The sequence below is a fragment of the Lutjanus erythropterus genome, chromosome 3 (genome assembly GCF_056507025.1).
Source record: "Lutjanus erythropterus isolate fLutEry1 chromosome 3, fLutEry1.hap2, whole genome shotgun sequence".
Taxonomy (NCBI): domain Eukaryota; kingdom Metazoa; phylum Chordata; class Actinopteri; order Lutjaniformes; family Lutjanidae; genus Lutjanus; species Lutjanus erythropterus.
Genome location: NC_139319.1, coordinates 9582728 through 9609853, shown reverse-complemented (window position 1 = coordinate 9609853; position 27126 = coordinate 9582728). Strand labels below are relative to the sequence as shown.

At 39.9% G+C, this 27126-nt stretch overlaps 1 protein-coding gene across 2 annotated transcripts in view; it reads right to left on the bottom strand.

Moving 5' to 3' along the window:
• The window catches only part of LOC146329654 (noelin-2-like), a 60274-nt gene that overhangs the window by 5232 nt on the left and 27916 nt on the right, over positions 1-27126 (bottom strand). For both annotated transcript variants that reach the window (XM_084714925.1, XM_084714924.1), the window contains 4 exons: positions 20074-20293; positions 15814-15920; positions 4827-5003; positions 4576-4749 (listed from right to left, as the gene is read on the bottom strand). In XM_084714925.1, coding sequence (XP_084571051.1) covers positions 4576-4749; positions 4827-5003; positions 15814-15920; positions 20074-20293 — 678 coding nt within the window. The remainder of the gene's footprint in view (positions 1-4575; positions 4750-4826; positions 5004-15813; positions 15921-20073; positions 20294-27126) is intronic.

Genomic DNA, 27126 nt, shown 5'->3' with positions numbered 1-27126 from the left:
AGTGAGTGATGACAGACGGTCAGAAAGATTAACAGCTTGTGTTTGAAAAGAAGATCAGCTTGAAAGATAAAAAAACGTTCATGTGAGGAAGACATCACCTAACTTTTAAATTCAATCCCTGTTAGAGGTGCTACTGGACCGATCTGATCTTGGATTATTTCACCACGCCAGCGGGTGCCAGCGGAGCAGAGAGTGACAGCAGCTCGAACTCAACAGTATGACTCAGACGGACAGGAAAACTGTGCCGATCATGACGGTGAAAGTGAGTTGGAGGAAGGCAAGCTCTTTACCCAGGAGAAGATATTAAGAAGACAGGATCAGATTAAAGAAACGACTAGGTGCTTAGTTTAGCTACATCATCCTTTTTTTCTGTTTCGAAAGACTATTAAAAACCACTAGAGCAGGCTGAGAAAGCAGTCTAGCTTGTGCCATCAGTGGATAATAATATAGTATGTGTCAGTGTGTGTAATGTCAAGTTAGAGTAACTTTGAGCATCTGTGACTCACACACAAAGTGAGGAAATCATTTTAAATAAAGCAAACAAACATGCTCTCAAATAGTAAACTTTTAAGTTGTAAAATACACACATCCAAACCAAGAGAGGCCAGGTGCTGAGCCTCAAGTGAGCAAATCATGAAATAAATGCGTTTCTGGGGCAAAGTGACTCAAAATGATGCAGCAGGTTACATATAATGTTACACAATAAAGTGTAAAACGGACTTAATGATCAGTGATTAGTATTGGCAGATGCAACTTCCAAGGATCAGTGTTCAGTTCAAAAGATCCCGATCAGAGCATCCTTGGATTTAATGACAAGAGGCCTTTTGTATGTGTTCAGCTGTTTGTTGCCTCCTTTGATGGACAGTAATATTACTACTTTGTCCACCAGAGAGCACAAACAAATGTCTTTTCAACTGCAAAACGTTCTGCTCGGTATGAATCTTTGTCAAAACAACATCTTCATTATCAAAAATGTTTTCTTTGTCATATGTTTATGTGAAAATCGAGCTTGTCAAACCCTGACAGAGCTGCTGTGCCAGTTACTAAGCTGCAAGCACATTTCCATCCAACTGATTTTATGCACATAAATAAATGAGTGGAAACACCCATCCCTACACACACACACACACACACACACACACACACACACACACACACACACACACACACACACACACTCTTTCTATTCTTGGCTGAGGTATAAAAGTTGGTATATCAATAAAAGCCAAATATGACAAAATACAATTGAAACATATTCCCCAAATAAAACATGAAGTACATTAAGCATGAATCTTTGGCTCCACTAAAGAGATGAAAAATAGCTGCAGCCTAAAACATCAGATCTGTGTGGAGGAATGAGGAGACTGTAACCTTCCGCAAGTTAATACATGAAAAACAAATACTTTATGACAGAGGTTGTCAAGTGGGAGTCCCGCTGAGAGTTTCAGGGGAGGCGTGGTGAATGGAAGTGAAAAAATACAACATTAGTCATTACATTAGTTATCAAAAAGAGATCTGGGAGAATAGCCCAGGTGTATGTGATTTGGTTAAAGACAGAGTCAGAAACTAATAAATGTCTTTGGACAGACCTTTTTTTTATGAATTTGTTGTAGTCTGAAGTAATTTAAAACAGCAATATTAGATTATCTGAGCTCATTTGTTGTGTATCTATGAGATCAAATGACATCATGATTAATCATGATCACATAGACATCCAGGAATTGATCAAAACTAAGTAATTAAACTAATGGGGAGCCATCTTTTTCCGAGCTTTGTCTCAGGAGAGGCCCACAGCCTCAGACTTTAAAAAAAAACCCTGCTAAATATCCATCATTACTACAGTGGTGGATGGAAGTGCATTGAAGGAACAATATGTGTCATGTTCACAGGAAAAGTAGGATAGGACGGAAGTGCGGATGATACAGAGAGCAGGATGACTTCTGAGATTTATTGTCAGAAGGGCAGACAGTTAACAGAAAAAAGAAACAGAAACTCAGAATACAAGTTAAGATCAAACTGGCAGCAAAGCAAACAAATAATCAGTCAGGGATAAAAGAAAAAAAGAGACAAGGAAATAGCAGGGAAGTATCAAAACAACCAGGACAAACTGACAATGAACAAAAGATCTAGGCTGGTATGTATGGTGAGTGGCTGATGAGGGAATGAGGTACAGGTGGGAAGATGGGTGGGGAAACGCAGGTGAAGAGAATAACAAGATTTGCAGGGCAGATTGGAGTGGCAAGAGGAGGAGACAAAAAGTCTGGGGGCATCTGAAATGGTATGGATGTGTCTGAGGAAGCGAGTATGTGGAAGCATAAGTGGGCAGAGACGCAGACTATGCCAATATGTAGCAACTGCACATGTAAAAATGGCTTCTGCAGTCCAAAATAGACACACACACACACACACACACACACACACACACACACACACACACACACACACACACACACACACACACACACACACACACACACACACACACACACACACACGCACACACATACTCTTCCTCTCAAAGGTATTTGTGTTACTGGAGATGTAGGTACAGATACAGTATCTCCAAGAATAACAAATTTCTTCATGTTTCATATTTTCAAGTAAAGCAAAACAAAGCAGACAGAATCAGTCATCCATTAAGTCTCATAGGCATGACCGCTGGCCTATGAAACAGAGAATTATAAAATGAATTTAAAATGAAATACCACGTCTCAGCCTGCAAGCACAAACATTAAGTGTCATTGGCCAGAGCATTAGAAAGCAAACAATTAGACATGTAAAAAAAAAAAGTCAGGTCAGCCAAAACCATGAAGATGACAATGACAAAATCTGCATAACATGGGTGAAATTAGGGCACATCTGTCAACACCATTTACTCCCTACTCTGAAGACAATACCAAAAAGTTTGCAAAATAAGAAAAGAAAGGCTGCCATTTTTAGTAAAATCTTTCTTTTGATCCTCGGAAAGTATAGTTAATCTTTTCTAAATATGGCATTATGTCTTTTAGCTGCCCAGAATCTGATGGTGAGGGAGATTTGAGGGAGATTTCCAGGCTAGCAGAATCCTTCAATGAGCTAAAAGAGTTGTGAATGCAATAACATTCCTTTTGCTTAGTGTTCAAGACTAAGAACAAATGATCTGGTACCCTAAAGATGGCACTTTGTGGACTTGGTTCAATAACGAGCCCTAAAACATCTAAAAGGGACTTAAAAGTGAGATAGTGAGATATATATCATATCATGGACATTTCAATGTGTATTTCTGTTATTCTGTTGGGCAAGAAGCTGAGCCTCAAATTACTTTTGATGGCTGTGCCACCAGTTTGTGAATGTCTCTTTAAATGAATATAATATGTTGAGTAGATGTAAAGGTCCTTGAGTGGTCGATAGACTTGAAAATGCAGTTCATTTATCTCCTGCAGCTGCTGTTTTTTTGCTTTATGGGATGAACGCGATTAAAACTAAGGCGGCCAGTATAAACCTGCAGTGAAAGCCACGACCTGGAGCAGCTCTTTCCACCATATACGGGAGGCAGCTTTCTTTGCAAACTGAGCAGGCAAGTCTTTGATATGAGCCTGCAAGGACTGGACAATGATGGCATCCACAGCTGGATCCTGTAGTAATATCAGTCTCCAGCTGCCTGCAGAACGTCTTCCTCAGGTCTCATAGCACGGCCTTGCAGACTTTCTTGACATTCTTGGCGTCTGAAGTCTTCAGTGACGGCGAGTCGCTCCATTGTCTGGTTCACCAGTCTCTTTATGTGGGAGACCCACTCCTCTTGTTTGCGCTTCTGGAGAGAGTGTGACACTTTTTCAACACTCTCTCCGTGAGCAGGGTGACAAACAACTGGAGCTGATTATCACTTTCTGCCCCGGCTGCAGACTCACGTCCAGAGGGATCATGAGAATCTGCAGATGTTTGACTTTGGTCCATGTTGATCTCAGACTTGTTGTCCTTCTGTAGGATCGTCTCTGGTGTTTGTTCTTCAGATACGGTGCTTGTTAACGCTCCTTCCATTTTCTTTGATATGTACTTGTGTTCAGTGGTTCACTGGTTCCCTGTGTGAGATCTGATCCTGAATGTGGGAAACTGTTTTGAGGTGTTTCACTTTGTGCTTTGATGTGTTCAACATTCTAGAATCCCAGCGTGATGTCTCACACACACACACACACACACACACACCACCCACCTTTTCTTGTCTTGTCTTTGGTATAAGCACTGAATTGTAACAAGTCAACAGTAATAGGGAAAATTAGCTGCAAACTGTATATTAAAATCATCTTAGAAAAACTGCAATGCACTTGATATTCCTCATGATAGATTACATTATTCAATGCAGCAATGTGTCTCTGTCAGCAGTTTAAATGGATTTTTAAAAACCGTGGGAGTTTATGACTTATGGAAGGCAAAGTAAACCTGCTGACAACAGTAACTTCTGAGTGGAACAAACACATCACAGTGTTTAGATTCGGTTTAAGTCATTAAGCATTAAATGGGATTCAGACAGTGTTAGGAGACGTCTTCATTTTTGTTTACTTGTTATTTTGTTTAGTCACACACAGGGGCAGACTGTACCATAATGTTTCCAGCGTTTGGGATGGAGGTGTAGACGGCCCAGAGTCCCATCTCATCAGCCATGAGGTCGATGTCGGAGGAGCCTCCCCAGCTGTAGGGAAATGTGTTGTTGTATCCGGCTCCGCTCAGGCTGCGCTGGAGCAGCACGCTGCGAGAGCGGAAATGGTACTGAACCTGCCAAGAAAGAAACTCTGGTTATTTATTATCAAACTGTTACTTTTGCCATGTTTCTGTTCCAGACAGTCTCCTACCAGGATGTTGCTCTGATGTTTGTTGTAGTAGAGTGAGCCGTTGTAAACCACGTGGCCAGTTCCTGCCCAGGGGTGGGGCAACAGATGCTGCACAAAGTTCTGCCCCTTTGTGAAATCCCCCATGGTTCTGTACTCCAACACACGCCTGCCCTTATAGTAGCCATCCATCGACCACACCTGATGGGGGGAGAAAGAGAAACAGAGTTTATTTCCAATCTTACTTATGTATCCAGGATGAAAAATGAGCACCCATCAAGCACTTCAGTCTGGTGAATTTGCAAAGAGCCATAATGGCCGCCTGCCATGCTCACCAGCACCTTGATTAGATAATGACATGGTGTTCTGGTTTTGGCTGGTGCTCAAACTCTGTCCCTGTTGGCATCGCACACCTTCACCCACTGAAATCAAGGAAAGTAAGTGACAGAAATCCACAGACATTTCACTAACTGTCCACTAATCTCCTCACCAGAACAGCAGCTGTCAAATTTACCTTAGCAACTCTAACTAGGGACAGCATGTCCGTCAAGCTTTGGATATTTCCACATGCTGAGGAAGTGATACTCATATATGAAAAGTTTAGACAGTTATGTTCTCTTACATTCCTTTTGCTAAACCAAAAATGCAAGAAATGGTCTAAAGTCAGGTACAAACATTGTCATATCTGGCTAACTACTAACTAGCTTACTACTTACAAAAGTAACCTAACCTCCAGTTTTACACTCCAGTAACCCCAGCCAAACTTGCCGTGCTTGTCACAAAGCATTGGTCATTCACAAACATTTTTCTCTTGTAAAAGTAAAACATATTGTTTGAAAATACGAAGATTAAAGCATAAATCTAACCAAACATGTCATTTGCATTGTGGATGCTGCAGACATGTCCCAGCCACTATTTTTTAAAAAAGCCAACTTTGTCCCCAGCACTTTAAAGGATAATTTGTTAAAAATGTTGCTGTTTTGCCTGGAGGCCAAGGTGTTCCTGAAGCGGATGTAGTGATGTGTCTCTGTTGGGTCGGCCCCTTACTTAACCTCTAACCGCTAAATTCCACCAGGCGTGGCTGTGCCACGTCAGCCAGAGCTGATCGCTGCAATTCTACACAGTGCTTGTGATTTCACCAGCAGCACCTTGGCGCTTCCCAGAAGCAGCTCTCTGCTCTGCTCTGCTTCAAACACGCGCCAAGTCTATTTCTCACGGATGCTGTGTCAATCTGCACAGAGCAGATCTCATGGGCAGGAAGTGAGACACAGAAAAGCAGAGAGAATATGGTTAGTTTTCAGAATAAAAGACCCTGCAATCATTGCAGGCCTGCAATCATAAAAACAGACAAAAAAAAGAGAAGTATTTAACATTGTAACCTACTTATCCATGGTAGAAGCACAAAAAGCAGTGAAAGAGGCCCAAATCAACAAAAACTCAGTAAGACAGTTTAATCAGGCAGGCAAAAAGGTTTGCCGTAACTGTAATGCAGACATGAACAGTGGATTAAATGAGTAAGGTTGATTTATTCGTTAACACTGTTAACACTGTTATTCCCTCAGATGTTTCTATTTTGTTGTATTTTAGGACACTGATATTGGATATTGTTGTTAAATGACATGAACTGGTACTTTCTACAGTAGAGGTGATATTGTTCTATAGGTTGACATGGTGTTGCAGCTGTGGATATGATAAATGACTGTTCCTTGTGCTGTCACCTGTCGCCCTTTTGATGCACTGTTATTCAATTGCATTATGTTGTAATGATCTACTTCAACCTCATATTGATCTCCCCACGACAGTTCCTCAAACTGCATATGTTGAAGAAAATGTTGTATCATCTGAACCAACTGCTTACAAGTGATGGCTTTACATCTGCCATGAAGCTCTATGTTGTTTGTCCAAGCAGGCAGCTGTAGTTTTTCTACAATAAACATCCAGAGTTATGTTTCATCCACACAACAGTCTGATCTTGCATCATTCGTCATCATTACTGCGCTACAGTGGAAGAGCTAACTGAGTCTACCCTACACTCCTAGAAATAAAGGTGCTAACTAAAAGGTTCTTCAGCTTGTCCTCATAAGACAACCCTTTGCAGTTCCCACTAGAACCTTTTATGAAGATTCTACTTGTAACCCTGTCAGAAAGTTCTACCTAGAACAACATAAAGAGTTTACACCTAGAACCATCTGTGAGTGGTTTAACTCAGAACACCCTATGAGAGGTTCTAAAGGAGAACCCTTCTATGGTGTAATGGCTTCACCCTGAACCCTCTCTGAGGCTTCTATTCAAAATATTTCCACCTTCTAAGGGGTGCTAACAAGAACCTTATCAAGAACCTCTGTACAATATATTCCAATAGTTTTATCCAGAACCTACACACGGAGTTCTACCAAAAACCCTTTATAATAAAAGGGTTTAAACTGGACCTACCCAGGGGGTTCTACTGAGAGCTTTTTTGTATTCCAAGTGTTTTTATCTAGAACCCACCCAGGGGGTTTTATCAAGAGCCATTTTATATTCCAAGGGTTTTATATCTAGAAGAGTTTTGTCTAAACCCCACCCACTACATTATGGTACAAAGAACTCTTGATGAAACAGTTCTTCCAAGGATTCCAATAATCATTGAAGAACTCTTTTTTCCAAAGATGTTCTTTATGGAACTGTTAGTCTTACAAAGAACACTTAACACTTCAACAAAAAAAAAAAAAAGGGTTCCTAAGAGGTTCCGGGTAGATCCTCAGCCTTTCATTTGTAAGAGTGTACAATGCAAGAACGGTGCTGTGACTTTATTTCCATGTCTTGTACATTAATCATCAACTGGTGAGGATGATGATTTTTTCCTGGAACATGCTGCTTTTAGCACAGTATCATGTATGTAGCCATCAAATGCATATTAAAGATCCTTTTATAGGGCTCTTGTGTTAAAACGAGTCACTGGAGACAGAGTGCTCTACCCACACTCAGTTAACATTTATTAGCTAACACTTGCAAGACACAGCTAATAAAATCTGCTAGATGGCTTGTGAAAGAGAAAACCATCAGCGATCCCTGGAGAACCAAACGGACAGAGAACGAGAGAAGACGAGGAGGAAGACGAGATGGGATGGGAGGGAAATTGAGTGTCGACAGTATGGAGGATTAATTACCCAAACAGGGACGAGAGGTGAAAAAGATGAAAGAAAAAGAGCAGAGAGCGCTGGCGAGAGAGAGCATTGTTGGTGAAAAAGACTCTCGTTATTCCCTCTCCAAACAGAGAAAAGTAGAGAGGGCAGACAAGAGGGAACAGATAAAAAGGATCCTTTTTTTCTGAGGGTCAAATAAGAAGAAAATCTATCCTGCAGCAGCAGCACCATTTTTAAAATTACAGTTAATTTGTAGTCGCAATATTTCAACATTCCCATTGAATTAGAGCTCTCAGACAAAGGTGACTGATTGCAGTGATTCTGAGGGACTTCAGTAACAAAATGTTTAATTGAGACTCAGCTTGTGGTTTGTTAAGACAATGGAACAGCCTGATTGCTCTCTCTTGACTGCAAACACTCTCTGCTCTTTTCTCCTTTAAACACTTCCCTATTTTTCTCCCTGCTTCACCAGCTCATCTGATGAAGCTTTCTCTTTTTTAATTTCTTTTAAAACAGTGCTTCAAAGGAACACGAGTGCCTTTGTTTTCTGGCAGCTGTAATCTTCTCGCATTTGACTGCACCATTTGCTTTATATAAACAAGCTCCAGACGCTGATTATACAACAAACGGTGCGAGCAAGAAAGTAAGTGGGGAGTGTTTTTGCTGTTTCTTGAACTCACGCCTTCCCAGTCAGCCTACTCCCAAATTCCCCTAAAGGAAAGGTTTGGGTTTTTTCAAGTCTATCCTAATAAAGTACTCGCAGGCTGTGAGGTGATAGCTTTGTAGTGCAACTGCACTGTAAAAAACATCAGTTCTTATTCTGTGCAAATATTTGATCTTAATGTAAGAGTGTTACAAATCTTTGCTTGTGCTATGTTGTCTGTTTTCCAGTGTTTTTTCCTCTGTAGTTTGGTTCAGTTGGTCCAGACCAAAGAAAAAGAAAAACATACGTTGTGGTCTTTTAGTTCTGCCGTGATAGAAGTTCACACAAACAAACCAGAAGGATTAAAACCGTAGGCACATGGAGTGACAAGAGACTCATTGATTGAATCTAACTAATCTAATAATTAACCCCAACCACAGTGAGCAACGCTGTGGTAAACACTATGTGAGGGGAAAAAAAGACTGTTTTTAAAAACACCCACTCGATTTGTCCATCTGAGCCTGCTAGACCTTCATACTACCTGCAGCTGGGGAATTACCAGCGAGGCTGGTAACGATTTTACTAGGGGTGACAATGATTAATTAACAATTGTTTTTATGAGCGTGTGTTGCATGTTATCTTACATTCCAGTATATGTGTTTAATATGTAGGCCTTACGTCTTTATTTATTTATTTCATGTTTCATAGGCTATGTACTGCTGACAGAAAATATGCAATATGTTGCCATGGAAACAAAGCTTTGATTGAAGGGGAAAAAGGAATTTGGTATTGTCTGGTATATTTCTTTAGTGTTTTTTTAATGATTAATGTTTTATATGATCAATTCAGGAAAGAGTTTACAATTTGCAGCCCTCGTTTTTACCTTGTGAGTCTGTGTACATGTGTGTCGTCTTGGTTAAATGTGATCCTGGAGACACCTACTGTAGTGGGAACTACCACAGGTTTGAGTACTCTGTCAGGTGTCTCTTGTCTGTGGACAGATTTTGTCACCACGATCGTGTCACAACTGTGCAAGATGCAGTCACATATCTTCACAGGTGGGTAGTTGGGGTCAAAATGAAGGCTGCGTTCGAAGATGGGTGTGGTCAGACCCATGAGTATTGAGTACTCATAAAATATTGTAGTAACGACGACAGAATACCCCTCGGTCAGAGTGTCAACATGTTGATGTGTATCATGAGCTGCTCAGTTAAAGCAAGTATCCTCAATGGTTTTGTGTTTTTTTCTGATACATGTGGTGCAAGCTCTCTTAGACTTAGGCTGTCTTCTAACTTATTTGTACTACTTTTGAGACTGGTGTGTGCCTGCTCTCCCAACATACTGTAAGTTCTCTGTGTACGAGTGTGTGTACGTGTGCTTGCTGTGCACACCCGCAAATCTTCCTGCCCAACAGCAAGCTTTTACTTTCCTTATTGACAAAAGGCTTTATTCTCTCAGTTTGGCTTGGGCTGAACTAAACATGCTACAGCTCAGCTGAGAGTTAGGACTTTAGACCACTGTGCGAAGGAAAGTGTTTCACTGGATTTATAAAAAAAAAGACAAATGAGAGGATGGCTGTTCCTGACTAAGAATTCTTTCAGTCAAATCAGATTTGGCCATAAAATACGAATATTTGATGATTCATTCTTTTATCAGTTCAGCACGCAACACTAAACTCCTATATTACCCTACAGTAGAGTGTTTTACTACTAAGACTTTAGTTCTTTGTCATCTGTGATGTAAAAACATCAGATTTTCACACAGCCAGAGCAAGTAAAGGTGTGCATCCTCCTGTAGTCCAGGTGTAAAAATCAGTGCACTGTGGGCAACAGTAGCTCAGTCAGTAAGGACTTGGCCTAGAGACCAGAGGGTGGCCAGTTCAAGTCTAGCATGGGTCATAGTATGAAGTTTGGGCTGGTTGCACAGAGAGAGGTGCCAGTACACCTCCTGGGCACTGCCAAGCTAAATCCCCAGTTAGGGGTTCAAAGGCGAACCCCTCACTGAGAATTAATAAAGTATGTCTTCTTCCTCTCTCCCCAGGCTGCTGACAGCGCTGCAGCTGCTGTCCTGCATCACCTGCCCTGCACACTCTGCGCTCCTTCATGCTGTGAATTTTGTGTTTTTTTCAACCAAATCAGGTTTTGTGTTTGTTGGAAGAGTGGAAAGACGAACCAAGATTTTTTGGGTGAATTTTATTTTGTTTCTGTTGCATTTGAACAAAACTGAAGACGACAATGTTAAAAGGAAGAGGAACTGTTAAGAGGACGTCTGGTTAGTTTGGCGAGACCAATAAAACAGCTGTTTCTGGTTGAAGAAAACATCTTACTCTTTAAAAAAGGCCTCTCACTGTAGTGATGCTTTCCATAATGTTGTCAGATTACCTATGATAACAATCTGAGCCTGTCGGTGGCAAAAACAATCGCAAGCAAACAGGCAAATATCACCTGCCCTGCATGCTCCACCGTGATCTGGATAGTGGTGCACAGCCTGTCACCTGATCACTCTTCTCTGCTTCCATCACAGTTAATTTTGTGGTTTGTGGTGATTTAGAGACTCGGTTGGTAAAGTTTACAGCCTGCCATGCTGTTGCATTGCTCTGTGTACAGTGACGCAGTTCAAAAACCATCCCTTTGCATTTTAATAAGTTTCTGTTTTATCTTGTAATGCACACTGACTGACTGAGGAAAAAAACAAACAAGATTTGACTGAGTGGCTCTACAACTGATGATTTGAATCTTTGGTTTTCAGGGGTCAGTCCTAAACAAAAGCATCATTATGAAATGAAATGCAGCATGATTATTGTTTTACAGTATATCAATTATCGTGTTCCATAATCTTTGTAAACAAAAACTACAACTGAAAATAAAATATGTCCGTTCACCCAGCCCTAGGATGGTTTGATCCCATTGCAAGATGGTCTCTAGTGTCCTTTATGTCTTACAGTGGAGTCAGACTAGGCAGGGATCACTTCACGGTCAGTAGGGAGAAGATGAATGATTACATCAACCAATGACCCTTTAAAAATTCAAACCCATCTTCAATGTCTACCGCCATCTGTCTTGACCTCTTTTTCCCCTCTTCCTCTCCTCTCCTCTGTTGTTTTTTGTCATCGCCTCCCATGATTCTTTCATCCCGTCCCGCTTGTCTGTCCCGGCTGTCGTTCTTTTGATCAACCTTCTCCTGCTTCCTCCCTACTTTCTTTGTTTCTTTCTCTTTCTGTCCACCCCCTCCTTCATTTTCCTGTCTTCTGCCGTCCCAGCTTCACACCTCTTCAACAACAGGCCCTGATTCTCTCTCTCTTTCTTTCTCTCTCTCTACTTTGCTGCATCTCTCTCATCCTCTCTCCCCATCTCACACTATCAGCAGAGACATCTTGACAGATCAGGGGATATCCACACCTCAGCAGCTGTTCTCAAATACAGCGACAGGTGTGTGCAGGCGCGTGTGTGAGTGTAAAGTATAATGCGTGTGCACACACACACATTCACACACTGATGAGCTAATGAAGAATTCATAAATGCCAAACTGGGACCCTGTGCAGACACTGTAGTCATGGATACCAAAGGATGTATGAGAATGACTTTACTTACAGCAGTGTGTGTGTGTGTGTGTGTGTGTGTGTGTGTGTGTGTGTGTGTGTGTGTGTGTGTGTGTGTGTCAGTTCCAAACAGCCTTAAATGATAAGATACATGTTTGCCGGCCTGGAAAGACGTCATCTTGTTTATTTTATTTGAGAAAATTAAATTCATTTTGCCATTTGGTGAGTGGTGATGATTCTGATGCTCAGTATTAGCAGCCTTATATAATGACCTTATGAAATATCAAAGGTTGCTAAGGTCATCTGCAGTACATGCTGGGAGCATTCACAGACATCACTGTTGAATTTGTATCTGTGTTTATTCAGAGAGAAAAACTCCTGTTGTTGGAAAATTGATGAAATAACTTCAACCATTTAGTATCATAAAGAATACAAACCCCAACATCTGTCAATGTCACAAAATCTTCTTCACAACATACATGGTTGCTCTCTGTGCATCCTTTGTGTTTGATATTTATAACACTGCAGATGAAATTAATGCAATGCTGCTCAGCAGCCATCTAAGCACAGCAGTGTAAGTGTTCAACAAAAACCAACACCATGAGAAATGTTCAGCAGTCAAGTAAATATATGAATATATATATATATATAAATATATAAAATGATATATAAAATGATATATAACACAACATAACTGATGATATGTTGTGTTGCAGTTCCTGCATGTGTTGTTTCCCAGCTGTGGGAATAGCGACACTGTGACGATCAGCTCCGCCTACACCGTTGAAGTATCAAGTACAGTGGAGTACAGAGTAGTTGAGCTGTTTTACAGAAGTTTTACACAAATACCGCCTAATTACCTTAAAATGTCAGGAGGGTATGAAGGTATGACAAAATGAATACTGTCCAAGCCTACAAGATACCAACCAGTGAGGGATGCACCGAAATCCAAATACATTGTTCAGGAAAGCACAGATAATGCAATGGAAATGGATATTTCTTCTACCCAAAGCTGATTATTATTCTGGAAAAAAGTTTCTATCTACTTTAATCAATCGCTGATTTAACACACAGTGCGGTGAGCATACTAAGAGATGTGTGAGCGCTCTCACAGTTTCTGTTACAGTTGTGAATACATTAAAGTGATGATGCTTCAAAGGTACAACTTCATTGCCAATAAAAATTCCTTTAAATAATACAACATTTTTCTGGTTTAACGTGACTTCCAGTATAAACAATGTCCACTTCTGGTCTTCTATCCAAATACAGAGAGAGACAGATAATTCTGTTGGTTGGACAGACACAGATAATCATGTCTCTGTACACTTCTACATCAAATTGATGTTGACTCATATGAAAGTTTATGAATAACATTTGTCTTGAAAAGAAAACAAGTCTTGTAACAGAGTGTTGGATTCTCCTCTCTCCTCTGGTCTTTTTGTTTGTCTGCACAATGTACAGCAGTAACAGGTTATCAATATCCATTTACCTACGCTGCTGACACAGCTGGAGTGCACAGCGCCGCTGTTTACAGAGCAGTATTGTTCATCTGTGCGGATGCTCACATCGTTATCATAAGAGTAATCACTCTTGGAGTATATGGCCCTGTACACTCGCATTAGGTTTTTCATCAGGTGGCCAGAAACCGAGTCTTGTAATACCAGTCAGAAACTGTGCTGCCTACTGAGTGTCTGGGGATTTACAAATGCAAGGTAGATGCTAGAACAGTCGCCAGCAAGCTTTGCCGAGTAGTAAGCACACAATGCCTCTGTCCCAATATGAGGAGCTGCCTCAAACACTTTGGTTTGGTTTGGCAAGTTCTTTTTAAACTCTGTTTCCTCCCAGTTTTAGCAACAAAAGCTTGGAGCTCCTCCTTAGTCTCGATTGAGCAAATCATTTAGTGACTGGCTTCTACCAAACTAAGTCTACCAGAAACCTCAAGTGGCATGAAAATCTCTGCTCCGTTCCTGCCGGATGTGTTTTTACAGTTACTGTTTTTTTGTTCATTGTGTATGGGAAAAAAAATGCTTTTTGGGACAGTACAGGAGCAGCTGTAAAATCCTGATTTTTTTCAAGCGTGACAAACACGCTGAAATGACTCTGTATTATCAGAATTTCCTCTTGCAGAAGCACGAGGAAGCCTGCAAAAGACCAGTGAGCAGCTTTCAGGAGTGAATGGGGTGTGACCTTTGGAAGCAGCATCCGGATCTGCTTAAGACATCCACGGTTTACTGTAAACAATGCAGGTTTGGAAACAGTTTAAAAATCAGCTCTGCAAATGTTGAGGAAATGCATCCGACACATTTGCTAGGCCTCAAGGACAGACAGTGCATTTTGGTAAGAGACACTAAACGTAAACATAACTGTTTGTTTACAAGGGAACTCCACGGGGCTCCTTCAAGCTCAAAGACAAGAAAGATAAAAGTGATTTCAGCATATTACAGCTTTTTACAGTTTCACTGCCTGATTTGTGATACAAATCCAGAAACAACATTTGGATGCACTTTATTTTACAGTAAATTATACAGACATAACAAGGCTTTGTATCAAATTAGACAAAATCTAGAAATAGCATGTTCTTTATTAGATAGTAGTTACACCCTAATTAGACACTGTACACCTAACGGTACACTCGTAAGAGGTAACAAGCCTTACTCTGTATCAAATTGGGTAAAAAGAAAAAAATAATATGTTCTTCATTAGACCCTTTTAGACTTTTTTAGAGGGGAATCAGGGACACATTACCAACAGAGCTGTACTGTAAATTAAGGTGAAATCACATATCTGCTATTTGAGACAGACCTTCTTTGGCTAGTCCTGTACAATTGGCAGAGTAACAAATAAAATCAATGCCTACCTCGTTGGTTAAGTCAAATCTAATAAGGGTCTAACAGTGGGAAATAATACACTTAAGTTTACAAGACAGTTCTGTTGTAATGTGCCCCTAACTGCCATTTAATAAAGTCTAATAAGGGTCTAATAAAGAGTCTAATAATGTCTTATAGAGAACATATTATTTCTAGTTTTTGTTTAATTTGTGTTTCTAATTTGATGCAAAGCACAACTTGTTACATGTTAATCAGTGTAAAGTAGAATAAAGTGTGATCCAACATCCACTATAGGTGTATAACATGCACTACTTGTGCATTGCTGAATGTCACACTCAGACTCAGGAACATCTAGTATGCGGCATTAAAAGACCATGACAGAAAAAGCTTCCTATTTGTGGGACAGAAATGCAAGCAGACACGGCGACCAGGAAAGAGCCCCAACTCATAACCCTGTAACCGTAACAACAGTCACACTGGTAACTGGGAAACAGAAGGCAATAACTGGGATACTGCTGCTGTGTATAGCTCCTTCTCATCACCAGGGAGAAGCTCTAATAGGGAACAGGCAAGGGTCACCATGGCGATATAAATCACACCTGGCAACTGGGAGACAGTCGCCTTGACAACTAGCTTAATATGCGCTCACCAAATGGAGTGTGTGTGTGTCTGTCTGTATGTGTGTGTGTAGGAAATGGGTGAAGCTTGTAGTGAGCGAAGACAGAGTGCACACAGGAGTCATGTTAGAAGTAAGAAACAAAGAAGGAAGAAATACATTAAGAAAAATATAGAGCTACAGAGCTCATCTACCTTGTGACCACATTTATAACACCTGCTTCACTTGTCATGTACACAAACACTCACACTGTCCACCTACCCTGCTGTCGGAGCTGGGAATCATGGCGTCAGTCATCCAGGAGCCGAAGCGGGACCCCGAGGCTCTCACGGTGATCGGGCTGCTAACTGCAGTCAGACGACCACAACCTGTTAACAAAGAAGGGACATATTGTTGCTACAGTCTGTGCAAAGCAGCAATGAATGTGTTCTGAGTTTGTCACACCACACAAAAATGTGTTATTAACAACCCAGCCAAACTGGAACTATTAAAAAAAAAGATATCACCAAGTGTATGAAGATTTAGTGAGTAAATTAGTGTTGCAAATGAAACAATCTCAATTTAATACTGATGCTCTATATAAGTTAACAAGAATATCTGTTAGAAGATTGGTTATTTCTGTACAGTTATTATTAATGCCTACCACCGAGTCAAATTCTCCTTGAAATGAGACAAAACAAGCCTGTGTTTATGTTTTCCAGGCAAAATTACAGTAAGTAGTTCATTGACCAGTTAAACAGAGGCAGGAGGATGTTTTTATTTAGAGTTTCTTATTTTTGATGTTATATTTTGTGCTTATTAAAGTGGAAAAACTATTGCTTTTCTCCACTGAAGCCTCCAAAATCAACACAATATTAAGGTTCCTTGTAGCAGCTTTAATGAAACACAATTTAAACAAACAGAGTAATAAAACAATAAGGTTTTCGCTTGAAACGGCAGTTCTTGTCCGTCTGTCCTTATTCAAAAAATGGCTCCGCCAAACAAAACAATGCCAAAATGGAGCCTAATTGCTACCATTTCCAGACAAGGGAGGCAGACCAAACCAAACCATGAGAAAACCTGCAAGCTCTGGAGAATTGGTAAACAAAACATAAATTGAAGGTTTATAAATGTTTAATCGTTTATTCTTAGCAGTGATTAAATGATCCTTACTTAAATATCCCTATTCAAAATCTTGAAAAAATAAGCAGTTTTCTTTGCTCTGAAACACTCGGGTCACATCTGCTGTCAAATGTCAAATACGAGTATGACCTGAAAAATGGATCCTCCATCTAAAAGCTTTACTGGACTTGTGCAGACATGACTGAGCCACAGCAGTGAGTTGACAGTGACCTACCCAAGACGCAACTTGTTTCTCTTAATCTGCAACAGGATGGTAATTTTTTTCTTCAGTATCGGGTTGTTGGAACTGAAGATAGAAACTGCCAGGCTGATTTTGACTGAAAGAGTCACTAGAGTCTAGAGGTTCATGCCTGAGTTTACAAGTTGGTTTGCTTGTAGTGGATGAACAAAAACAATCAGGTTACTTAAGAGAACCAGTTTTCTCATCACTTGAACCACTAATGCTAAATGCTTCTGTGCTCAAACTCAAACTTTTTACACCACAAAGTACCAACGCTGGTGCTAGCAGGTCACTGTCATCCATTAATTTTCAACAGAAATATTGTCCTTGTGATCTGTACTAAATTTTCAGTCTCTTCATTTTACCTCCACATACTATCTTGCATGATGACTACTTAGCAAAACAAAAATACCAGTGATATTTAAGTGATATCATATTATTTATTTTCAATCAAAATTTTGTAGCAACATTCCTCTGCACACCACTAGAAAGGAGCTCACGTAACACCAGTGGTGTTGGTGTGGTACTTGTACCATAGTTTGAGAATCAAGGCTCGAGTTTACACAGTGTTTGGGGACGTTTGACTGCAATGAGTCATCCTACACTGATCTCACGTCCACCAAAACGGTCTAAATCCATGATTAAATACTACATAGTTAAGTGTTTTTTGCATGTTTGCAGCAAACTTTAAATTTGCAATGAAGATCCAGAAACAAAAATACAGAAATATAGAAGATTATGGAGGTGAAGCAGCAAAATGTGGTCAGAATTTGTGGTTTGAGTGATGCTGCCTGTCAAGGTCACCTGGCCGGCTTGTTTATGAGCAGCTGTCGCCTGCCACCAGACCCAACTCAATTTACCAACACTTCACAAAATCTATTAATGAAATATGTTTTGTGCCCCAAGCGTGAACTGCGAGAGAAATATTTCCTCACCACGAGATGATAACACAGACATGACAGTGACAGACACGACTGGGAAGAGGTGAAGTTTTAGAAAAGCTGCTTTCTTATCATATTAATTCATTTTACTTATGTGACTCAGGATTGTGATTATGGAATGCCATTTTAATCAATATTAAATAAATAAACAAGGCTAATCCTGACATAAAAAATGAGGCAATAAGGAAATAAATACATGTAAATGAAAATATATAAATGCTTCAATATGGTTAAATAAATAAATTGGTTATTCTTTACTACTTTTATTTATTTCAGGTGACTTTTACATGACAGCATCACATTTATTTCCCAGTTCTTTTTATATCCAACTATTGTATGCAAATGGAGGGAGCACGGTTATCTCACAGATTCAGACCAAAGCAGCAAGACTGTGCACAGTCTCCGAGACTGATGGACGGACATCGGACAACAGGGAAAGCAGGCAGTAAAATACTGAGATGGTTTTTGGCTCCTGGCACCCTGCTCCGCCTATAATTAATTGATTAATTAATTAATTTTAAAAAAATGTATTTTTTTTACTATATTGACTAATTTCCGAATTTATCTTTATTTATACATTTATTTATAACCTCATTTTTATGTATTTATTTAATATTGGTGAAAACTGATGGCATGACATGGTTTAAGTACAACAAAGAGAACAGTACTCAAACAAAGGAAGGACAGTCTTCAAAAAAAAACACCTGTTTTAACTTAAGGCTAATTTGACTGCAAAAACAAAATGAATAAAAAACAGCAGAGGGTGGTTCAAATATTACTCTAACAGATAATAATTCATTATGCTTTCATTCTTAGATTCAAACAAAATTTGATAATCATCAGGTTATGGACTCTCTAGTTCTCTGGAAAATATTTTCAACTGTGAGTGAAATTTAGACTTTTCCTGTGAAAGGCTATTTTAATTTCAGTCAGAACTACCTCAACATTGATTTTTTTTTAGCTGCAAAATCTGTCTGTAGGTTTGAAAGGTGCTTGTATAAATGTAGCTTGCTCTTTCACTTATAATAAGTCATCACGTGTCACCACCCTCAACTCAATTTACCCAAAGTTCATGAAACCTGCTGAAATAATCGAAAGAAACTGTGAAAGAAATGTTTCCTCACCACAAGATGATGGCATAGACGTGACAGAGACAAGACTGGAAAGAGGTGGAAGTCTGAGAAAAGCTTCTCTCTCGACTCAAAGAAAACATTTTCAACTGTGAGTGAAGTTTAAATATTTTCCATGAAAGGCTCCTTTTGATACATCAGTCACAGCTACCAAAACACTGAAGTGATTTAGCTGCAAAATCTATCTTTTGAGTATCAAAGACTAACCCTCTGCAGGCTTGAAAGGTGGCTGTAAAAATATAATTTGTTCTTTCACTGATAACTGTGGTCATCTTGGATTAAAAACACTTATAATGGATTTCAATAGCGACAATTTTCCACTGCAAAAGCAATCTGAAAAAAACATCCACATAAAAATCTCAAACCACTTCTCCAGCCGCATTTATGCTGTCTATTCAACAACGCACTTGTCATACGCCTAAATAACACAACTTCTGTCTCCATCCTCATGTATGACCTTGTCAAACTGATGTTAGTGCAGCTCATTCTCTCTCCTAATACGTCAAATACAGCAGCTTGGTCCGTGGCCTTGTGCTTTAACTTTTGCCCCTCTAGCATCACTTCTAGAGGCGCCCTCTCATAGTGTTTTGATGTGCTGGCAAAGTCAGGTGACTAGTATAAAGAGCGAGGAAGTCCGGTGTTTGAGGAGGAGGACAGGTGGATGGATGGGTCAAACAAACACAAGACTTTCATCCTGGAGACCAGAGTTCACGTCCTGTGTGAAACCAACAGTTAACGTTATGTTCTTTGTAACTTAGGTATTTAAGTTACGTACGCTATGTTGGTTACTTATTTTCACCTTTCTAAAAGTAACCAAGTATTTTTGGTGCCTAAACCTAACCAAACTAACTGTTTCACAATATTTTCTGTTAGACCCTCTCTGCCTGGTAAACATCAGAGTCAGCACAAGTAAATACTCATGTGGTACAATTGTATTTTATGTTTTGATCTTGTGCCTTATATCTATTCCCTTTGTACTGTTGTATTCATTTGATTCTATTTGATTTTATTTTTTTGACTGTGAAGCACTTTGTGTCTGGCGTCTGTGAAAAGTGCTATATGAATAATCTTTGCTGGCTTGCTTGCTTATAAACCCTCCAGTACGCACCCAGTTTGTTCATGCAGCTGTGTAGCCTGGTCTCCAGCAGTAAAACCCTCTGCTGCAGCTCCTCATAGTCGTACGCTCCGATCTCTTCCTGAATGGCTGTCAGGATGATTGACAGGTTGAGGAGCTCCAGTCGCAATGTGGCCAGGGTCTGCAGGTCCAATCTGTACTGCTCCACCACTGACAGAAGGGGCCGTAGCTGAGACATCTGGCCCTTCAACTCCTGTGGGTGTACGAAAGACAGGAAGATAAATAAATCAGAGAGACAATGTGGTTAAATCCGATTAAACATCTATTTCTTCTCTCTTTTGGGTGAAGTAAGTCAAAGTAAAGCCAATGCATTCATTGAGTATAACTACTTTTCTGTGGAAGGAGTCTGGGCTTGTCTGGGAGGACACTCCAGAGTACATTCAAGGTGCTTTCCAGCTAATTATGCTTTCTCTATTCTTCACTGTTGTTTTATACTACACACACACACACACACACACACACACACACACACACACACACACACACACATATATATATATATATAGAGAGAGAGCATATAATAGCAGGGTGTAAGATGCATGCAGGAAGAGCGTACATGGGACGCCATAACCAAGTGGCTGGCAAAGTGTACAGGAACATCTGCACTGAGTATGGGCTTGAGGTCCCTCGGTCAGAATGGAAGACCCCTCCTAAGGTGGTTGAGAGCCAAGATCCTGTGGGACTTTCAGATCCAGACTGACAAACTGGTGATGGCTAACCAACCAGACATCGTGTTGATCGAGAAACAACAGAAGAAGGCAGTGGTGATAGATGTCACAATCCCGAGTGAGAGCAACATCAGGAAGAAGGAACAGGAGAAGCTTGAAAAATAGGGCTGAAAAGGCATCTGGAGAAGATGTGGGGAGTGAAGGCAACAGTGGTTCCAGTAGTGATCGGAGCACCGGAGGCTGTGACCCACAAACTGGGAGAGTGGCTCCAGCAGATCCCAGGTACACCATTGGAGGTTGCTGTAGAAGAGTGCAATCCTAAGAACAGCTAAGATACTGCGCAGAACCCTCAAACTCCCTCTGAACAAATACCGACATTTTTTCTGGACATTAACATTTCTCAACCAAATGTCATGTCATGTTATATTAATGGGTTCATGATCCACATGGAGTAAGAAAAAAAAAGTATTTTTCTAGCTTATTTCACATGAATCAAGACACTTTGAATATAAAAACCACTCATTGAAATCGGTTGAGAAATGTAACATTCTAGTGCTTTTTAACCAGAAAACAATGCAGCTCCCCCATTTATCTGTATTTGTTCACAGCCCAGGATTGCCCTGTCCAATACGGCACTGCCTCTGATGCATAAGCTTAAGGCTAATCCGGCATATATGTATATGGTTAAATCCCAAATCTCTTGTTTGTCATTTCCTTGCTCCTCACTTAAACTGGAAGTTCTTCTAGTGCACCACCTTGCAGGCCGGCCGGTTCAGTTTTGGACCAGCTGACACGCCCCCTTATTGGACATCATTTACTGATTGTTTCCTGATTCACCATCCAGTTAAAAATCTGTGCGTCTGCAGATCTGGTTGGCCGGTTCATAAGAAATTAACTGTATGATTAATGGATCCCCCAGGAGAGAAGCGCTGCACATTTGCGGTCTTAGCGCAGGAGCTGCAGTGACATCACTTCGCATTTAGAAACATCCATAGCAGCCTCTCAAATCAATGAAGTAAATCATTAAAACACTGAGACGTCAATACAACAGAGTAAAGAAATCACCAGAGGGCTCCGTCCTTAAATCTGTGAAAATAAATTGTTTGGTTGGTAGCGGATGGATGATTTATGCACACATGAGGATTTAGATGCAGTCAGAGCTGACCTGCTCATCAGTTAAAATCTACAACAACATTTTTCATTTATCAGACACCTTCTCCTATTCATGACCTATTATTCCCATCATTTTTTTTATTATGGATACAATTAAAGTCAGAAAGAGAAGAGCCTCTCTGTCAGTGAGAAACACGTTTTACATAATATATCGTAATTTAATTTAGTCACAGGAGAGGCTGATCATTCCTGAGTGTCAGGTATGATACAAGTTACATGATTTTAATTTTCCCTGAAACATTTACCCTAAAAAATCATTTCCAAAGTTCAAAAGACACCATGATCATATTCTCAGTTATTCAATCATAAATTCCCGATCAGAATATCAATAAACACAGATGCAAATGATGAATAAATAGTATAACCACATTCTGCCTCTGATCAGGACACAGTCACAGTATAAAGAAGGTTGTTTGTTAATCAGGTAACAGGCTGCTGCTCTGTCACTGATGATAACTGTGAGTCTTTATTAATAGTAACACAGCACACGTGTGTGCGGACACAAACTCTATCAGAGGTCTGTACAGCTGTTAAAACCGACTGACAGCTGATCCAGCTGTGATTAGCCGTCACCGTCATCACAAATGGAGAGCGCATCGCATTATGCTTCAGAGGGAAAGACGTCTCGTGTCTCTTATAAGAGATTTCTTCATGTCCTCTCTCCTGGCATGGTTTCCTTGCGTCTGTCAATGAACGCTCAGTGGGAGGGACTAAGACGCAAGGAAAAGATGCAAGTGAGGGATGCATGAATTCAATTTAAGAGACTTGTGATGTGCCTAGTGTCTGTGCTCACTCCTCCATCCTGCAGACTGTGACCTGGAAACTGAGGAGGCTTCCACAGGACCACAGGTGTATTCTACTTTTTTTTTTTTTTATGAGGATGCCCTTTTTAAAGATGACAAACCATCACGACCCAATTCATGATAGATCTTAGCAATAAACATTGGGAAGAATTTAATTTGTGAACAAAAAACAAACACTCCTGACCGTTTTTACTGCCATTTCCACATGACCTTATATTATCTTTATGTATGTTATTTATTACAAATTTTAAATGTTTTATAGATGAGAAATAAATACATTTAGGCTGAGTTAACAAGTCATCTTATTGTTTTTTATTTCCTCTCATAGGGAAAACAAAATTGGATATTTTCATAAATGAGACAAAATAAGTGGCTCTCATTGTTTCCTTTCATCAATAAAACAATATACACATTTTAAATGCTTTATAAAAAGGTGTAGTGCATGTATGAATCTTTAATTTTTCCAATTGTCTTCTATATTTTTCGGGACCAAAATAAACCTCCTGAGACCCACCTGTGGTAACAAGAATGTATGGAAACAAGAATAAAAGCACCAACTGCAGCTGTAATGTAATTTATTATTCATTAAATAAAATGAATTAATGTCCAGTTTAATATGAATGATTAATGAATAAAAGAGGGTTTTTTTCTCTTTTGTCTTCATCAGACAATTTCATTTTCATCTTATTTTTCTTCTTCTCTGTCCAAAGTGCATTTTGGCTCATTCAGACAAAATATACAGTTATACAATCCCACACAAAAACACTGTGACAGTTATTATTGTCCCATGATATCAGCCTGAGCCTGTTGGGAGCAGGCTGGTTTAACAACCATAAGACCTCTTGAGTCTTTATACTAACACACTGTAAAAGTCTGAACTAAAAGCCACTGCATTTTAATTACTGTAGCCTACTGGAGAAATACAACTGAGCTCTAAGAATCTTAGACTATTTTCTGATTTCTGTCTGAAAATGTTATATGGTCTGGCCTTCCTCCACTATATGACTTTGTGTATACACGCTGAATAAATTCTGAGATCCTCAACAATGTCCTCTATTCAAGACTGCAGCATACCATTTTGCATACTGCATTTGGGCAATCAGCTTTTTCTGTAAAAGTCACAAATCAGTGAAACACCCTGCCCTGATGCGAGGAGCTGCCGCACTTATATAAAAAAAAAAAAAAATAGGACTGAATGTTTTTGAAAAGGTCTCTAATTGCAATTACTTTGACTGATATTTTAATAGCAATCTGATTTGTAATATTAGAGGGAATTATTATTTTTACATAATTATTTTCACCTTGATGAGAACACCACCTACATTAGACTGCTGTTTGTTGATTTAATCTCAGCATTCAACACAATCTGCCCCTTTAAGCTGACTGGCAAACTGAACACTCTGGGCCTGAGTACCACACTCTGCCACAGGACATTGGACACAAATGTCCTCACAAACACACCCCAGACAGTTCGGATTGGCAGTCTCACGTCCTCTGCTCCAGTGCTCAAAACCAGAGCCTCCCAGGTCTTTGTGCTCAGCCCCATCCTATTCACGCTGTACACCCGTGACTGCAGCCCTCGACATGGAGAAAACTCATTGTGAAGTTTGCAGTACACACCACTGTCATCGGCCAGATTTTAACTAACAACTAGACTTCATATCGGGAGGAAATCAATAGTCTTGCAGAGAGGGGCACAGAAAACAACCTACTGCTCAATGTCAGCAATACCAAAAAGCTGATTGTTGATTTTCAGAGAAAGGAGGCAAAAACACACACCCTTGTCTCCATGAGTGAACTGAGGTGGAGCAGGTGAACAGTTTTAAGTACCTGGGAGTCAGCATCACAGAGAACCTGTCATGGACATCACACATCTCGACTCCGGTAAAGAAAGTTCAGAAACTGCTGTATTTCTTAAGGAAACTTAAGAAAGCAACACTCCTGCGTAATGTTCTTGTTAACTTCTTACAGAGGAGCAATAGAAAGCTTCATGTCTGGAAACATCACAAACTCCTATGGGATGTGAATGGTCCACGACAGAAAAACACTGAAGCTGGTCATTAAAACCACCAAGAACATCACCGGTCACCCATCTACCAAGCATCGGTGATATCAGGGAGAGAGGGTGTCTGCACAGAGCCCAGAGGATGCTGAAAGGCAACACCCACTTCAGCCAAGGACTGTACACCCTGCTGACATCAGACAGGAGATCAGGGTTGGGCGATATGTTAAAGATTTCCAAACAACCATCGTCAGCCCATCAGTTGGCAACTGCCGATATCTTCAATGTCTTAATTCACCGTGTGAAACGAATGGAGAGAACCTAACTATGCAGGCTGTTTACCTCTCACTCCTTACCCAGCTCAGAGCACTCATGCTCTGGCTGAGTGTGTTTGCACTGTGCCATTGGATGAGAGCGTGTTTCGAAGCAGCGGCTGTCACTCCGCAGACCATTACATCAGCAAAATAAAATGACAAATATGGCCCCAAAAATAGCCCCCCCCCCCCAAAAAAAAAAAAACTTCAGCTGATGGATTCAGCCCACTGTCGATACACAATATATTCGTCCACTCGCCCGACCCTACAGGAGATACAGAAGTATCTGCTGCCGCACCACCAGACAGAAGAGCAGTTTCTTCCCTCAGATTGTAAGGCTGCTCAATTTAACCAATTCCAATCAATCAATCAGTCAAAGAAGGAACTGCACACTTTTGTGAATTGTATTCTTGTATAATGGTATTTTTAATGTTAAACATATTAAAATGATGTTTGCAGGGTCTATAGAAGTCTGTAGGATATCATGTGTAGGGCAGGACATCTCGGCTAAACAACACATGATATATAGACGCATTTCGCCTTTAACAAATATTGCACCTCCTGTGTTAAATAAGGGACGGCTCAATATCACTTTTTCATGTCCAATACCAATATCAATACTGCAGCCTTGAGTTACTGCCAATGTCAATACGAATACATTCCCGTCTTTATCCTCCTTTTCAATAACTGGGCTCTTAATATTACATTTGTATGGATGTGCTTTGCTTAACCTTGACTAAATAATGTCATGCTCAAACTGCAAAAAAATATTCTACTACTGATGGAAGAAACACAGCCCACATCATGACTCAGTCATACAATACTACCTCTTTTTATTTAAACTTTCAGCAGCATTTTAGATTGGTCAGCATCTTTCAAACATTCAAAATTAAATGGAGATAAACGGCACTCGGCTGTTTTGCTTTTTTTGTTCCTCGGGCTTAAAATAACTCAACGCAGCAATCGTGATGACAGCGCTGCTGTTTAGGCATTTACATGACAAGCTGTTGGATGTTATCTGATTCTACTTTTACTCTTTTCCTCTGATGTCTGATCCAGTGACTTTGGCCAGTATCAAACTGATACAGATACTAAATACTGGATTGGTCTATCCCTATTGAAAATAGCAGTAGGTCATATTGTGATTTCAATAATATTATGATTAATTGTTCAGCCCTATAGCCAAACCAACCTTAAGAGTCTATTAACAGTTGTTTATATTAATATATAAGTATATTTGTGATTACAGTGTATAGATGATATGCTGTTGTGTGTAGCTTTGTACTGCATGTCTTGTGAGTTCCTTTTTTGTATAATGTTGTATTATGTTTCTGTGCTGTTTGTTTTGACCTGCTGAGGGACTACTACTGCAAATCAGCTTAAAGCTATAATCTGGTACAGTGCATCAAATGGTGGCACTTATGTTTTATCTGTACATGACCCCTTTTAAATAAAATAAATAAACTAAATAAACATATCAGACTTATTGTACCTCTGTACTTTTACAAACAAGTTATGCAACTAAATGCCTATTGATGTTATTTATATGACTCATTCTATCACGCTTTGAAAATGCAATATTTTTTCATTTCTCCATCAGTATTGGATAAGTATTCATAAAGTGTCAGGTGTTGTTCACTTCATTATTTGTTTAAAAAAAACCTCAAAAGGGTACAAAATCAATAAGATTGTTCCTTTTATTCTGTTTTCAATGTCAAAATTCAGCTGGGGAGGAAAAAACGCAGAGATTTGAGCTATGCTTTCTTCAGTGTGCTTCAGTGAGGCACATTTGACAAAGTCTCTGACTACCACCTGGTGCACCTGTTGGTTATGATTGACACTCATTGTGGGTGAAAAGACTTAACCATGAGAGTGAAGCACTGTCATGCCAGGAAAGAGGGAGAGCAAGAATGTCTGTGCATTTTCTTCCTGTGGTTAACTTTCACATTGAACCTATGAAAGGAACAATTTGATAGATTTGTACTTTTTGTACTTTGGTCAAACACACCCCGGCTCTGTGTTCTTGTGTGTTTTGTTGGTCATAGTGGGGTTTTTTTTCTACTGCT